Source organism: Ranitomeya variabilis, chromosome 1, assembly GCF_051348905.1.
Source record: "Ranitomeya variabilis isolate aRanVar5 chromosome 1, aRanVar5.hap1, whole genome shotgun sequence".
NCBI lineage: Eukaryota > Metazoa > Chordata > Amphibia > Anura > Dendrobatidae > Ranitomeya > Ranitomeya variabilis.
Genome location: NC_135232.1, coordinates 606,809,600 through 606,823,566, shown reverse-complemented (window position 1 = coordinate 606,823,566; position 13,967 = coordinate 606,809,600). Strand labels below are relative to the sequence as shown.

General features: G+C 42.6%; 1 protein-coding gene across 2 annotated transcripts in view; it reads right to left on the bottom strand.

The window, feature by feature from the left end:
• LOC143770417 (Fc receptor-like protein 5) overlaps positions 1-2,238 on the bottom strand; it is a 160,831-nt gene extending 158,593 nt beyond the window's left edge. Inside the window, exon 1 of one of the 2 annotated variants that reach the window (XM_077260042.1) lies at positions 1,820-2,238. In XM_077260042.1, the coding sequence (XP_077116157.1) occupies positions 1,820-1,850 (31 nt within the window). In that variant the 5' untranslated portion in view covers positions 1,851-2,238. The remainder of the gene's footprint in view (positions 1-1,819) is intronic. The other variant, XM_077260034.1, reaches the window with a different exon arrangement.
• Positions 2,239-13,967: the final 11,729 nt, after the last annotated feature.

The following is a 13,967-nucleotide window of genomic DNA, read 5'->3' as shown; positions in this document are numbered from 1 at the left end:
CCAGACTTGGGATAGGAAAGCGCTCTAACAGCGCACGGCGCCACAGTGGCAGTCACAGCAATTAGACACTGTTTTGTGTGTTTATTGCTGATAGCTCAGCCGGGCGCTAGATAGCAGACATCCAACTTATGCGAGCGGTCATACACAAGGGAGGGGATGATTAACGACTTTCACTCATCAACACACACACACGATTTCAAGAATACACTAGCGCAAGGCTGAGCGGCCATGCAAACCTTTTATAGCAGCAGTGCTACAAGACCTTCCAGATGGACCAATAGAAGCCGCAACAGGACCTGAGCATGTGACCCCTGACCTCCAATAGGAGGTCGTCCCGTGGGCATGCTCAGTATGGGAAAAGCAGGACTTAGTCCCAGAAAGACCTGCTCGCTGCTGATCATTGCTGGCTACAAAAGCAGAGCCTGGAAGGGCAGTAGTAACTAGTCGTCTGGTATCAGCCTGAGCTAGACACTGGGACCAACGTCTCTGCTGAGCAGGCTCCACTGCGGCTGGAGAAGAATGGGAGACTACAGCGGAGATGCAGAGGCAGGAACTCGACACCTAACATTTAAAATAAGAAGTAAATTTCGTTTAACTTCACAATTGTGTTCCACTTCCTGTTGATTCTTCACCAAAAAGTTACATTTGGTATCTTTATGTTTGAAGCATGATATGTGGGAAAAGGTTGAAAAGTTCCAGGGAGCTGAATACTTTCACAAGTCACTGTATGTAGTTATAACCACAGGGAGATATCAGTTTTTCTACACAGTCACCATTCGGAGAGATTAAACTTCATAAACCAGTTCCAGTTGAACAATCTAATTTTTATAATTTGATTACCCATTTTCTGCTCCTGTGACTTTGGACACAGGAAGTTCACCTCACGGCGAAGAAACCTTCAGGACAAGGGCTGCCTTCTAATGAGAGGTATCAGATGGCTTCTGCAACATTGGATATATTTTCCAAGTTTTCTGGGAGTCCGGAAGGTCTCTTTTTCCTTGAGCCTCTTGGACTTTATGAGGCTAGTAGTGGCCAGGGAAACAACTGTTCATTTGAGTGTCTAGCTCCAATATGGAAGCCAGAAGAATAGATACAGCTTTGCCAATGTTGACACCACTTGACTGGTAGCCAATGACATTTGTGAATATGCGCTACTTGAGTGAAGCACTGCACGAATACTAGTGGTCCACAACTTGGCAGGAGGTCTTCTGCTGGCAAATGTAATTCTGAAAAATCCTGCCTAGGTAAGAGATTTATTTTCCAAATCTAAAGGTCCACAAATCCCCTAACTCTGTGGAAAATGTAGACACACAGTACAGTATGGTACAGTAAAGTGTCAGTTAAGGTTTTGTTTTCATGGCATCTGTGCACTGATTTTAGAGGATTTGGGCTGAAACAGAGAACTGGCCTTCAGATACTTGTCATAGTGGTAAATTATTTGCATCCTGCTCTGGACAATGGATACAAAAAATCTGATATAAAATGATAAAACGATTAATTATCATTATGCTACTATTCTGTGGCATTTTTTACAGTTGTAAATAATATACCGTAATAAAATATACCAAAAAACACAATAAAAACTACAAAGTAGAAAAAGCACAATATACAATGCAAGTAATATAGAACATATACTTATGTGTCTCAGAAAGTTCAAAAAAGTTTTACTCAGCAGATTAGATCTGTAATGCTATTATATCTAGCAGACACAATGACTCCATGCATTACCATCATAGAATGAGGATAATAGTATATAAAAGCTATAAAACAGTATAACACTACAATAAGTCCATAATACAATAGATACATTCATACTCACAAGCTAGCAGATACAGGATTGGAGCTGACATGATGCCTGGGGTTATCTGTGGCTGAATGGATGTTGCTTTTCTCCTGTAGGAAAAGCATATGAAAAAAATGAAATGTTGGTTTCCTGAAAACTGGAGGGACGGCTCCTGGATTTCTGGACACAAAGCTGCTTCAGCATCTTGTTACTGACCATGCACATGATTGCTGGGAAAGTTATAAGTCACTGTATTAGTATTGGAGGCTGAATTTTCAGTTGGCTAGTGGTGTGCACAGTGCTCAAAAGAATATACCCTAGTTAGTCTCTGGGGTGAGGAAGAATCCTCGGCGGTACAAATAGAAGGCCAGTGACCAGTTATTTAAAAGAGCCACCCATGCCTTTGTCTTGTCCACACTGTCTACTTCCCCAGGAGATTATGTCTCCAGGTCACATTTCAAGCCAACAGGTCAACCTGATAACCACCATCACTCTTCCCCTGGCGATAACTACAGGCTCCCGTGAATCTAAGTACCGATCTTTCAACCACACTGTAACCTGACAAATCTCTTCAGCAATCATTGATTAGGCTCCTACTGTTCACATGGAACTACATGCAACCATTAAGGTTCCACTCTCTTAGCCAAGGACATTACTTATCCATCTCTATCTCAACTTCAACATTGTGACCCACTCACCAGGTCCCACTAATGGTCAACCTTTGATCCCGCAGATAAGTTTGCTCTCACCCTGCTCCTCACATGCTACTAATTACCATGTCACACCATCCATGAATCCAGAACTATTCAGTTAAATTATGATTATCCTCCAGAGGGACAAATTTCCACAGCCTATGGCCGAGGTAACGTTCTCCAGTCTAGTGTCTCCACAGTGGTGCAATTTCTGGGCTCTTTCTAGCATCTTCCTTTGGTACCTGAATTTTCATGCTCTTAATTACCACCAATTGTGGGATTAGCCCCCCTAAATTCTCTCACTCATTTGTCCAGTCACATCAATATTCAACCACCGTGTCCCCTCTTCCTGTGGTTCCTGCAAAACAAAAACATTTATATACAGTACAGCATACCGAGCAGCCCTTAAAGTCAAATTGTAGTCCTTAAATGAACATGCAATAAAGAGCAGGCCGAGCAGGAGATGAGGGTCCACCTTTCTCCCTCTATACAGAACTCAGCTGTATACTCTCTGGCAGACAGAGGTATATGTAGTATGTAGTCTAATTTTCACCTTCAACAAAACAGTTATGGGAGATAGTTTGTATGAAGTATGAAAACTGCAGACTGACAACATTTTGTTCTGATCAATGATTTCCTGTTTCCTGTTTGTCCGATCTAGGAATGCTCTGAATTCTCTTGCACAATTATTTCTAAGTATAATTATTGTCTGTGGAGTAAATTGATGATGAAGGTTTTATACGCAAGTATGGGATACATATTATATTATATCAGTGATGCCATCACTAGGGTATGGGACTGACAATCTGTCATACATTTTATATAGGACAGTTGTCAAAAGCAATACAGTGGATGACAGACATTTTTTTTATTTTGCTTGGAGAACTGTGGCACCCCAGCTCGGGTACCACAGTAGTGCTGCCTTCCTCTCGGGGAGGGTAGTGCTATGCCTGGAAACAAGAGGGATCTCTTTGGCAGGTAAATCACACACACAACACCTTCTGAATCCAGGCCAGGTGGGGGAGCTCAAAATCCTGTTTTAGGGCAGCTTCCCTGGATAAAGATCCTGGTTTGGAGGTGGAGCTAGTTTAGTATGGATCAGTCAGTCTGGAGAGCAGGCAGGAAAAGGGCAGAGGAGAGATTTTAGGCCTCAAAGAGGCTACAAGTGGGCCTCTGAGGAGTCAAAGTGCAGAGACCGGGTACCGGGAGCCCGAGGCTAGAGTGGAACTGTAGGACACCTACCAGAACCGGAGGGCACAGAACTACATGTGTACTGCCCAAATTAAGCCTGTGGTACAGCAGCACCCTGGAGCCTGGAGTCACTGTGCAGAGACCCCAGAAGGAATGGCTCAAGCTGCCTACCATACAGGTACCTGTCCCAGGACAGGGGAAAGAACCAGGGCCTTGTTAGGACATTACAGACAGCAAGGGACTATACCAAGCACACAGTGAAAGGCTTCTAACCTGACTTGCCAAGGGGATGTCGCTTGTTTCTGGGCTGCCTGGACTCTTATTGTACCTGTTGCCAGTACCCTGGACTATGGCCTGCCAACTACAGTAAAGCAGGTAAAGACTTTACAACTTGTGTCCTTTACTCATTGACCGGCAAACACCATCATCACCATACACTCTAGGACCCCTGGGGAACCCGCTTCACCTGTGGGAAGCGTCACCATCATTGCTGCAACAACACCCCCCAGAGAACCCCTTTAAAGCAGCTTCGGTTCCCCTATTGACCGAACAACACAGGTGACGTCACGACAGACTTATTCACAATTCCCCTTTAAAGACCGTTCCCTTTTACAGTGAGTCCCAGGGCCACGGACCGGGTCGCAGCCACCATGACATCTGCTTTAATAGCCGACCGGACCCGGTGCCGAGTGCCCTGCCCTGGTGGGCGACTAAGAACCACCTAATTTTAATTAGGAATTTCCAAGTAGTGGACAACCCGTTCAAAGATTCCTGATTCCTGACAGTAGAAGTCAAACACATGCAGACAGGCAAAGGAGGAAGAAGCTATGTGCCCAGTGGAAAATCTTGTGGGTTAGCCAGCTAGCATGTGGGGGAAGGTAGCAAAAACTATTATGGTTCAACCACCGAAAAGCGTAACTGAGAAAATAAGAGTGTGCAAATTGTTATACAAGAGCTACTACAGGGCAGTGATGCCAAGAGATGTGAATATGAACACTGCTCACTGTGGATATGTGCTGTGCCGCTGACAGAGTTAAGGAGGTGCAGCTGAGGAGCTTACCGGCAGCCTGTCACAAGTGTCACAAATGCAAGTAAAAGGGAAGCAAGTCTATTACTGTATACTGACTGTCTACCTCTGTCCAAGACTGTTTCCTCTTATGAGATTCTGTAAACATCAAGCATGCTAACTCATAAAAATCTATGTAATGGTATGTTCATTACCTCCCTGTGAATAAAGTCACTGTATTGTCACCCATTTGCAAGCTCTTTGTCATCTTAGAGTCTAGAACCGGTCTCATCACTTTCGTAAAAGGGTATGCCACCACGTAAAGCAAAATAACCCTTCTACCAGTCCATGGTCAACAGATGGTCAATGTATGGCATCAGTCGGAGGTTAACATTTTTTTCTTACGTTTGTAACATATCACAAATTATCAGGTTTTGGGAATTTGAGGCATAGCCATAGACCATGGGAATAGCACTTTAAATATTATTTTTATCCCATGGGAGGAGAAATATTTACCAGTCTACTCAGGTGTTGCTCGTCTTGAAGTCAAATTCCCTTTGTGTTCAGCGACTTCTGTAATTTGCCTCAGTATTACAGTAAAGCCATACTGTGACCTCAGACAACCGTTCTTGGTATTTTACAAGTTGTGATAGTTTTTTTAACTTTTATTTCATATTTGTACATTCAGTGAAAATTCTGCCAAAGGCTTCCTTTTTCTGTTTCTTTTGTAGGACTCATCCATCCTGTTAAGTGTATGAATTTCCTGTAATTACGTTAGGTCTTTATACAATGGCCCCATATGATACAGTTACTGTTCCTGCTATTATATTGTAATGGAGAATTTCCATTAACATGCAGTCATGTGAAAAAGTAAATATTCCTGATTAAGTGTTTTTTTAGTGCTGTTTGTGAATTATTCACTTATCAGGGTCACTTATTAAAAAAAAAACATTAAAAGTTTATTCCTCCCCTTAAAAAAGCAAGTTAAACCCTATCCACAGCCTTGATCTCAGGATCGCTTGTGCTTTGGAGCGCTTTGAACGGCTCTGTCTAGTGCTGTCCAGAATAAAGCAGAGGTCTGCATGTTCAATCTTTGATTCATCTATTGTCTATGGAGCTGCTGGAAATAGCCAAATGCTGAAATCAGCAGTACCATAGCCAATGAATAGAGCAGAAGCCAAACATACACCCTGTTCTCGGGGTTTCAAAGTCACTATCTTAGGATACCTGGAAGTCCCAGAGGTTGGACCCTTAGTAAGTTATGCCCTATTCTATGCCTCACAAACATGTACTGCAGCAGCTGAGCAGTATATTTTGCAAGGTATATAAAAGTTATTGTGATTATTAAATAAAAGCATATAATACCCCTTACTTGAAATCATAAGAAATATTGTGTTTCTATGAATACAATTTGGAAACAAGTAGAAATGTGGGTGGTAATAACTTCAAAAACTGGCAATTTACTTGAGTCACAAAATCTTTTCCATGTAAAACAGAAATGATGAGGGAAGTCTGACATTACAACAGACCAGAACTCCTCTGTATCATTGCTTCATGGAGAGAAAGAGGATGTGAAATGACAAAGCAAGACTAATGATGAAAGATTAAAGGTCAACTCCCGGAAATGTCTTCAAGTACAGAGTTGATAAGATAACACTGGTAGAAAATACATGGATACAGTGGGGAAAATAAGTATTTCATACACTGAAGATTTTGCAAGTTTTCCCACCTACAAAGCATGGAGAGGTCTGTAATTTTTATCATAGATGCACTTCAACTGTGAGAGACAGAATCTAAAAATAAAAAACAGAAAATCATATTGTATGATTTTTACATACCGTATATTTATACTCGAGTATAGGCCTACTGGAGCATAAACCGAGACCCCTAATTTTGCCACAAAAAAACTGGGAAAACTTATTGACTCAAGTATAAGCCTAGGATGGGAAATGCAGCAGCAGCAGCTACTGGTAAATTTCAAAAAATAAAAATAGATACCAATAAAAGTAAAATTGATTGAGACATCAGTAGGTTAAGTGTTTTTGAATATCCATATTGAATCAGGAGCCCCATATAATGCTCCATACAAAATACACCCCATATAATGCACCATAAAGTTCATGATGGGCCCCACATGATGCTCCATATTAAAATATGCCCCATATAATGCTGCATAAAAGGTTAATGATGGCCCCATAAAATGCTCCATAGAATATTATGCCCCATATAATGCTGCACAAAGGTTGATGGTTGATAAGATGCTCCATAGAATATTATGCCCCATATAATGCTGCACAAAGGTTGATGGCCCCATAAGATGCTCCATAGCATATTATGCCCCATATAATGCTGCAGAAAGGTTGATGGCCCCATAAGATGCTCCATAGAATAATATGCTGCTGTGATTTAAAAAATATTAAAAAATGACATACGGTACTCACCTCTCATCACTGGGCGACGAGTGCCGGGGGCCTGAGCAGGCGGGGACACCAGCGCACTATGGGGGTCAGGTGCCGGAGTCGCCGCTGGCTCTGGACACCGGCACTTGCGATATTCACCACTGCACGCCGCTGTGTCTTCCGGGTCTCTGCAGTGACTGTTCAGGCAGAGGGCGCACACTGACCAAGTCCTCGCACCCTCTGACCTGAACGTCACAGCCAGAGGATGCCGAAGACACAGCGAGGTGGTAGAACAAGGACAGGTGAATATCGCATGGCTCACCCTCCCCCATCATACTCATCCCCTCCTGGCACGGTCTCTCTGTATGTCCCTGCTTCTGATCGTTTCCGGCGCACACTGGCAGCTTGTTCCTGTGTTCAGCAGTCACTGGTACCGCTCATTAAAGTAATGAATATGCGCTCTGCCTATGGGAGTGGAGTCGCGTCCATATTAATTACTTTACTGAGCGGTACCATGTGACAGCTGAACACAGGAAGAGCTGCAGGTGCCAGAGACCATCGGAGAAGCAGGAACGTGCAGAGACCACACCGGGAGCAGGTGAGTATGATGTGACAGCCGCCACTCCTGCCGCTCCCCCGCCAACCCCCTGGGACAATGACTCAAGTATAAGCCGAGAGGGGCACTTTTAGTCTAAAAAAATGGGCCGTAAAATCTCGGCTTATGCTCGAGTATATACGGTAATTAATTTGCATTTTATTGCATGAAATAATTATTTGATTACCTTCCAACCTACAAGAATTCTGTTTCTCACAGACCTGTTAGGGTATGTGTCCATGGGCCGGATTACATCCGGATTAGCTGTGGATTGAACGCTGCGTACAACCGCAGCGTTCAACCCACAGCGTCCAGATGTTACAGCATAGTGGAGGGGATTTTACAAAATCCCATCTCCACTATGCGTGCGAACATGCATCCGGCGGCCCTGTGTTTACGGACATGTGGCGCGTCTTTTTAGAAAGCAGCATGTCTGTTTACCTTGCGGCGACGTTCCATCGCCGCAAGGTAAATCACAGGGCCCTATGTAGAGGGTGCTGTGATTCCGGATGTGTGCAATGAACACATCCGGAATCACCGTGCGTACAGAAGGGGGCGGCGCTTTGGGCAGAGCGGGCTTTCTGCTCCGTCCAAAGCGCAGTCATTACGGACCATGGACACGCAGCCTATGTCTTTCTTTCAGAAGCCGTCCTGCTCTGCAGTCATTACCTGTATTAATTGCTCATGTTTGAACTCGTCACCTGTATAAAAGACACCTGTCCACACACTCAATCAATCACACTCCAACCTATCCACCAAGACCAAAGAACTGTCTAAGGACGCCAAGGACAAAACTGTAGACCTCAACAAGGCTGGGATGGGCTACAAGACTATAGGCAAGCATTTTGGTGAGAATGCAACAACTGTTGGCACAATTATTAAAAAAGGGAGGAAGCACAAAATGACTGCCAATCTTCCTCAGTCTGCGACTCCATGCAAGATCTTGCCTCCTGGGGTAAGGATGATTCTAAGAAATAATAATCTTTATTTCTATATAGCGCTTAAATATTCTGCAGCGCTTTACAGTTTGCACACATTATCATCACTGTCCCCGATGGGGCTCACAATCTAAATTCCCTATCAATATATCTTTGGAATGTGGGATGAAACCCACACAAACACAAGGAGAACATACAAACTCCTTGCAGATGTAGTCCTTGGTGGGGTTTGAACCCAGGACTCCAGCGTGGCAAGGCTGCAGTGCTAACCACTGAGCCACCATGCTGCTAGGTCCAGAATCAGCCCAGAACTAGAGGGGAGAACCTGTTCAATGACCTTAACAAAGCTGGGCAAAAGTCTCAAAAATTTCTGTTAATAACACACTACGCTGTCATGGATTAAGATCCTGCAGTGCACACAAGGGACCCCTGCTCACGCCAGCAGATTTAAAAAAATTCAGATTTCAAAAATTTGGCTCTGCCACTAAGGGGTTAAACTCCTTTGTGAATGTATCTACAGATGTAGTGATGATTTTTTACTCCATGGGTGTTTTCCAAAAACAAACTGTTGTGGATGTTGCTGAGCAAAAATTGCAAACTGCTGTTGCGGTGACCAGTACGTTGTAGCACCTGTATGTTGTGCCCAGCTCATGCACCTGAAAGTTAGGCAGGGACCCATCGCTACAGAAATGCCAAAAATGTGGAAACTAACTGCGATTTAGGCACACTGGGGCTCAGAAGGGAAGGGGCATGTGGATTTGGGAGCGCAGAATTTGCTGAATTTCTTTTGGAGTTCGCTTTTCCAGAGCCTTTGTGCAGAAGCAGAAGCCTAATATATTTCTGTTAACAGATGACGGACCTATATGGGGACTTGCTTTTTGTGGATTGAGTTGAAAGCTTCATTGGGAAGATTTTTCATAACATTTTGGATCACATTTATCCGGTGCTCTATGCTGAGGACTTACATCAGGGTTTCCCTTTAAATCTCTGAGTGACATAATTCAGATGCAACCCCCGAAAGAGTTACTCACTATAATGAGGCAGCAGAGTTAATCTGGACTCCGTCTGGCCTCTGTTCAATGCTGTCTTTCTTTTTAGAGGTGATCAAAAATTTGGCTAACTGTCAGACAGCATCCACCGTGCCTCCATCTGCCTTATTATAGGGAATTTTCCTCCTGGGGTTCCGTATTAATCACGTACTTCAGATATTTACATTCAAATTGTCTCTTCAGAGAGAAAGAGGACTGGAACTCTAGTGCCGCCTATCGGAAGTAGCAGGAATGGTTTTAGGCAAAGTGGGGTCCTATGCAAAAGTTTAAAATGGGGCCCTAAATGCTCACATATTGCACATCACACAGAAGCATTTCTGTTGTATTTACATGCACTGAGTTCAGGCAGCTAAACGAGTGTGATCGGCAATATTGAAGTCGTTCAACACTTGTTTCCTGGCCTCTTTACACCAACTGAGAAAGAATGATGGGAACAGAACTATCACTATTAGATCAATCTGTCCGCATACAGTATCATGTTATCAGCAGCACATCTACAGTTTACATCGGCGATGTGCTGCTGAGAACAATGATTTCTGTTCCGGCATAAACAATCCAATCACTTGATGAATATGCAACATTTTGCTTGTTTAATATAATACACCCCATAGTCCTCCAAATATTATAATGTGCACCACAGTCCTCCATATAGTATAATACACTCCCCATAGTCAATCATATAGTATAATACACTCCCTATAGTACTCCATATATTAAAATACACTCCTCAGACCTCCATATAGTATTATACACTTTCCATAGTCCTCGATATAGTAAAATACACTCTTCATAATCCTCCATATATTAAAATACACTCCTCAGTCCTCCATATCATATAATACACTCCTCATAGTCCTCTATATATTAACATACACTGCTCAGTCCTCCATATAGTATAATACACTCCTCATAGTCCTCCATATATTAAAATACACTCCTCATTCCTCCGTATAGTATAATACACTCCTCATAGTCCTCTATATATTACAATGCACTGCTCAGTCCTCCATATGGTATAATACACTCCTCATATTGCTCCATATAGTATAATACGCTCCTCTGTAATTCATATAGTATAATACACTCCTCAGTCCTCCATATAGTATAATACACTCCTCATAGTCCTCCATATATCAAAATACACTGCTCAGTCCTCCATATAGTATAATACAGTCTTTATAGTGCTCCATATAGTATTATACACTCCCTATAGTCCTCCATATAGTATAATATACTCCTCAGTCCTCCATATAGTATAATACACTCCTCATAGTCCTCTATATATTAAAATACACTGCTCAGTCCCCCATATAGTATAATACACTCCTCATAGTGCTTCATATAGTATTATACACTCCCCATAGTCATCCATATAGTATAATACACTCCTCAGTCCTCCATATAGTATAATACACTCCTCAGTCCTCCTTATAGTACAATACACTCCTCATAGTTATCCATATATTAAAATACACTGCTCATTTCTTCATATTGTATAATACATCCCTCATAGTGCTCCATATAGTATAATACACTCCTCAGTCCTCCATATAGTATAATGCACACCTCATAGTTCTCCATATATTAAAATACACTGTTCAGTCCTCCATATAGTATAATACACTCCTCATAGTGTTCCATATAGTATTATACACTCCCCATAGTCCTCCATATAGTATAATACATTCCACAGTCCTCCATATAGTATAATACCCTCCTCAGTCCTCCATATAGTATAACACTCCTCATAGTCATCCATATATTAAAATACACTGCGCAGTCTTCCATATAGTATAATACACTGCTCATAGTGCTCCATATAGTATAATTCATCGCCATAGTCATCCATGTAATACAATTCACTTCCCATAGTGTAATGTACCCCATAGTTCTTCATATAGTATAATGTATTCTTCATAGTTCTCGATACAGTATAATGCAGCCACCCCATAGAGCATAATGCAGCCTCCCCACAGAGTATAATGCAGCCACCCCACAGAGTATAATGCAGCCACCCCATAGAATATAATGTAGCCCCCTCATAGAGTATAATGAAGCCCCCATACAATATAATCTAGCCCCCATAGAATATAATGCAGCCTCCCATAGAATACAATGTAGCCCCATCAAAGAGTATGATGCAATCCTCCCTCATAGAATATATTACAGCCCCCATAGAATATAATGTAGCCACCCATAGAATATAATACAGCCCACCTCCCCATAGAATATAATGTAGCCCATCAAAGATTATGATGCAATCCTCCCTTATAGAATATAATATAGCCCCCCAAAGAATATAATATAGGCCCCCATAGAATATAATACAGCCCCCCGAGAATGGCCCCACAGTCCAGTACTCAGTCACTGATATATTTAAAAACAAAACAAAAAAAAACAAAACACACAATCCTCACCTCTCCTCGTGCCCTGTGCTGCTCCAGGCTCGGCTCCAGTCTTAGCGGTGGCACACAGTGAGTGCGCGATGAAGTGATGCCATCATGCACCCACAGTGTCAGAGGCAGAGGGGAATGATGGGAGAGGGAGCATCTGATGCTCTCTCCATCATTGCTTTGAACTTTACCGGCGTCATAGATGCCGGCATAGCTGAAAGTGGCAACGTGGGAGTCGGCGCTGGCGGCAGGTAGGCCCCTCACTCACGGACCCCATAGCAACTGCGTGATGTGGTGCTATTAGCTGCATGCCACTGACTGGGGGCCCCTGGGGGAGCAGGGCCCTAGGCAGCTGCCTGGTCTGCCTGCCGCTAACGCCGGCCCTGGGAAGTAGCAATCCTAAAAGTTAATGTCGACCCATTAATGAGCCTAGTCAGATGACTTACGATAAAAGCCAAACCAGAATCTCAATTTGCAGACACTGTGTTTCGGGTACTGCCCCTCATCAGCACAAAGTGTGAGATCTGGTTTGGCTGTGTGAGAGGCATCTGACCGAGATCCAAGAAGTATCAGTTCTCCTTGCGGAGAGTGACATAAGCATGCCGAGATGGAAACCCCAGTGTAAGCGTTCATCGCAGAGCGCAGCATAAATGTGCGCCGAGCCTTACTGCGATCTTCGGGAGGCAGAATGAAAAAATCAACAGCAAGGGAAGAATTGGTTTTATTTATTTTTTACAACGTTCTTTGTGCGGTATATGTAATTAGACAACTTTATTCTTTGGGTCGGTGCAATTACAGCAATACCAGATTTAAATCAGGTTTTTATGTTTGGCTGCTGTCACACACTAAAATGCGTTTTTTTCAAAAAGTAGTTTTTGCATCACCATATTCTGAGAGCTATAATTTTTCTATATTTTGGCTGACAGATTCACGTGAGTGCTTGTTTTTTGTGAGACGAGTTGACGTTTTTATTGGTACCATTTTCGGGTTCATGACGTTTTTAATCGCTTTCTATTCCGTTTTTTGGGACGCACAATAAGCAAAAATCAACAATGCAGGAATTTTTTTCTTTTATGCCGTTCCATGTGTGGTAAATTTGATAAGGCAGCTTCATTCAGTATGATTACAGAAATACCCTTTTAGAAAAAGTAATTGTTTTTGCATCTTTTTTTCTGAGAACTATATTTTTTTTATTTTTGGGCTGATGGCTTGTTTTTTGCTGGACAAGATGACATTTTCAGCTATACCATTTTTATTCATATTCCTTTTTTTATCGCGTTTTATTCCACATTTTGATCTAATTAACTTTGCAGTGCCTGGTGACCGGGATGTCATCATGATGACATCGGGTCACCATGGTAACAATCGGACCCCGATGATGACGTACCGAGGGCAGAGGGGCTTTTTTTCCTCTGCTCACTAAATCTCATCATCACAACTTCAAATTATGGGCTATTCTATAACTATGGAGCAGTCTTTTTGAAATTAGGGTACCTATGCTCTACTCCCCGAAGGTTTAGTTTCTGGTTTTGGGCTAAACAAAAGACAACACAGTAGCACATTGTCCATACTTGTCCAAAAACAACACAAATGGAAGTTACGGAAATATGTGAGACACTATTCATAGGTTTCTATCTCTTGTATGGCCATCTTTTTTATGAAGGTTGTGACTTTCTAAATTTTGATACATGGATATTTAGAAAGACAACCCTAGCAATCCACTGTGTCCGGTTGTAAAATCAGATCCCTGTACAGGTGTTAAAGGGTATTGTGCCAAGTCTGTCTGAGCCAGCTTTTGAACTGGTGGTCTCAGACAGACATTACACTTCCCTAATCGTTTACTAACAACATTTGGTTGGTTTACCTTAGCGACAGTGGGCGTTGAAACTGGATATACAGAAAAGGGGGATGTTGTGTTAGT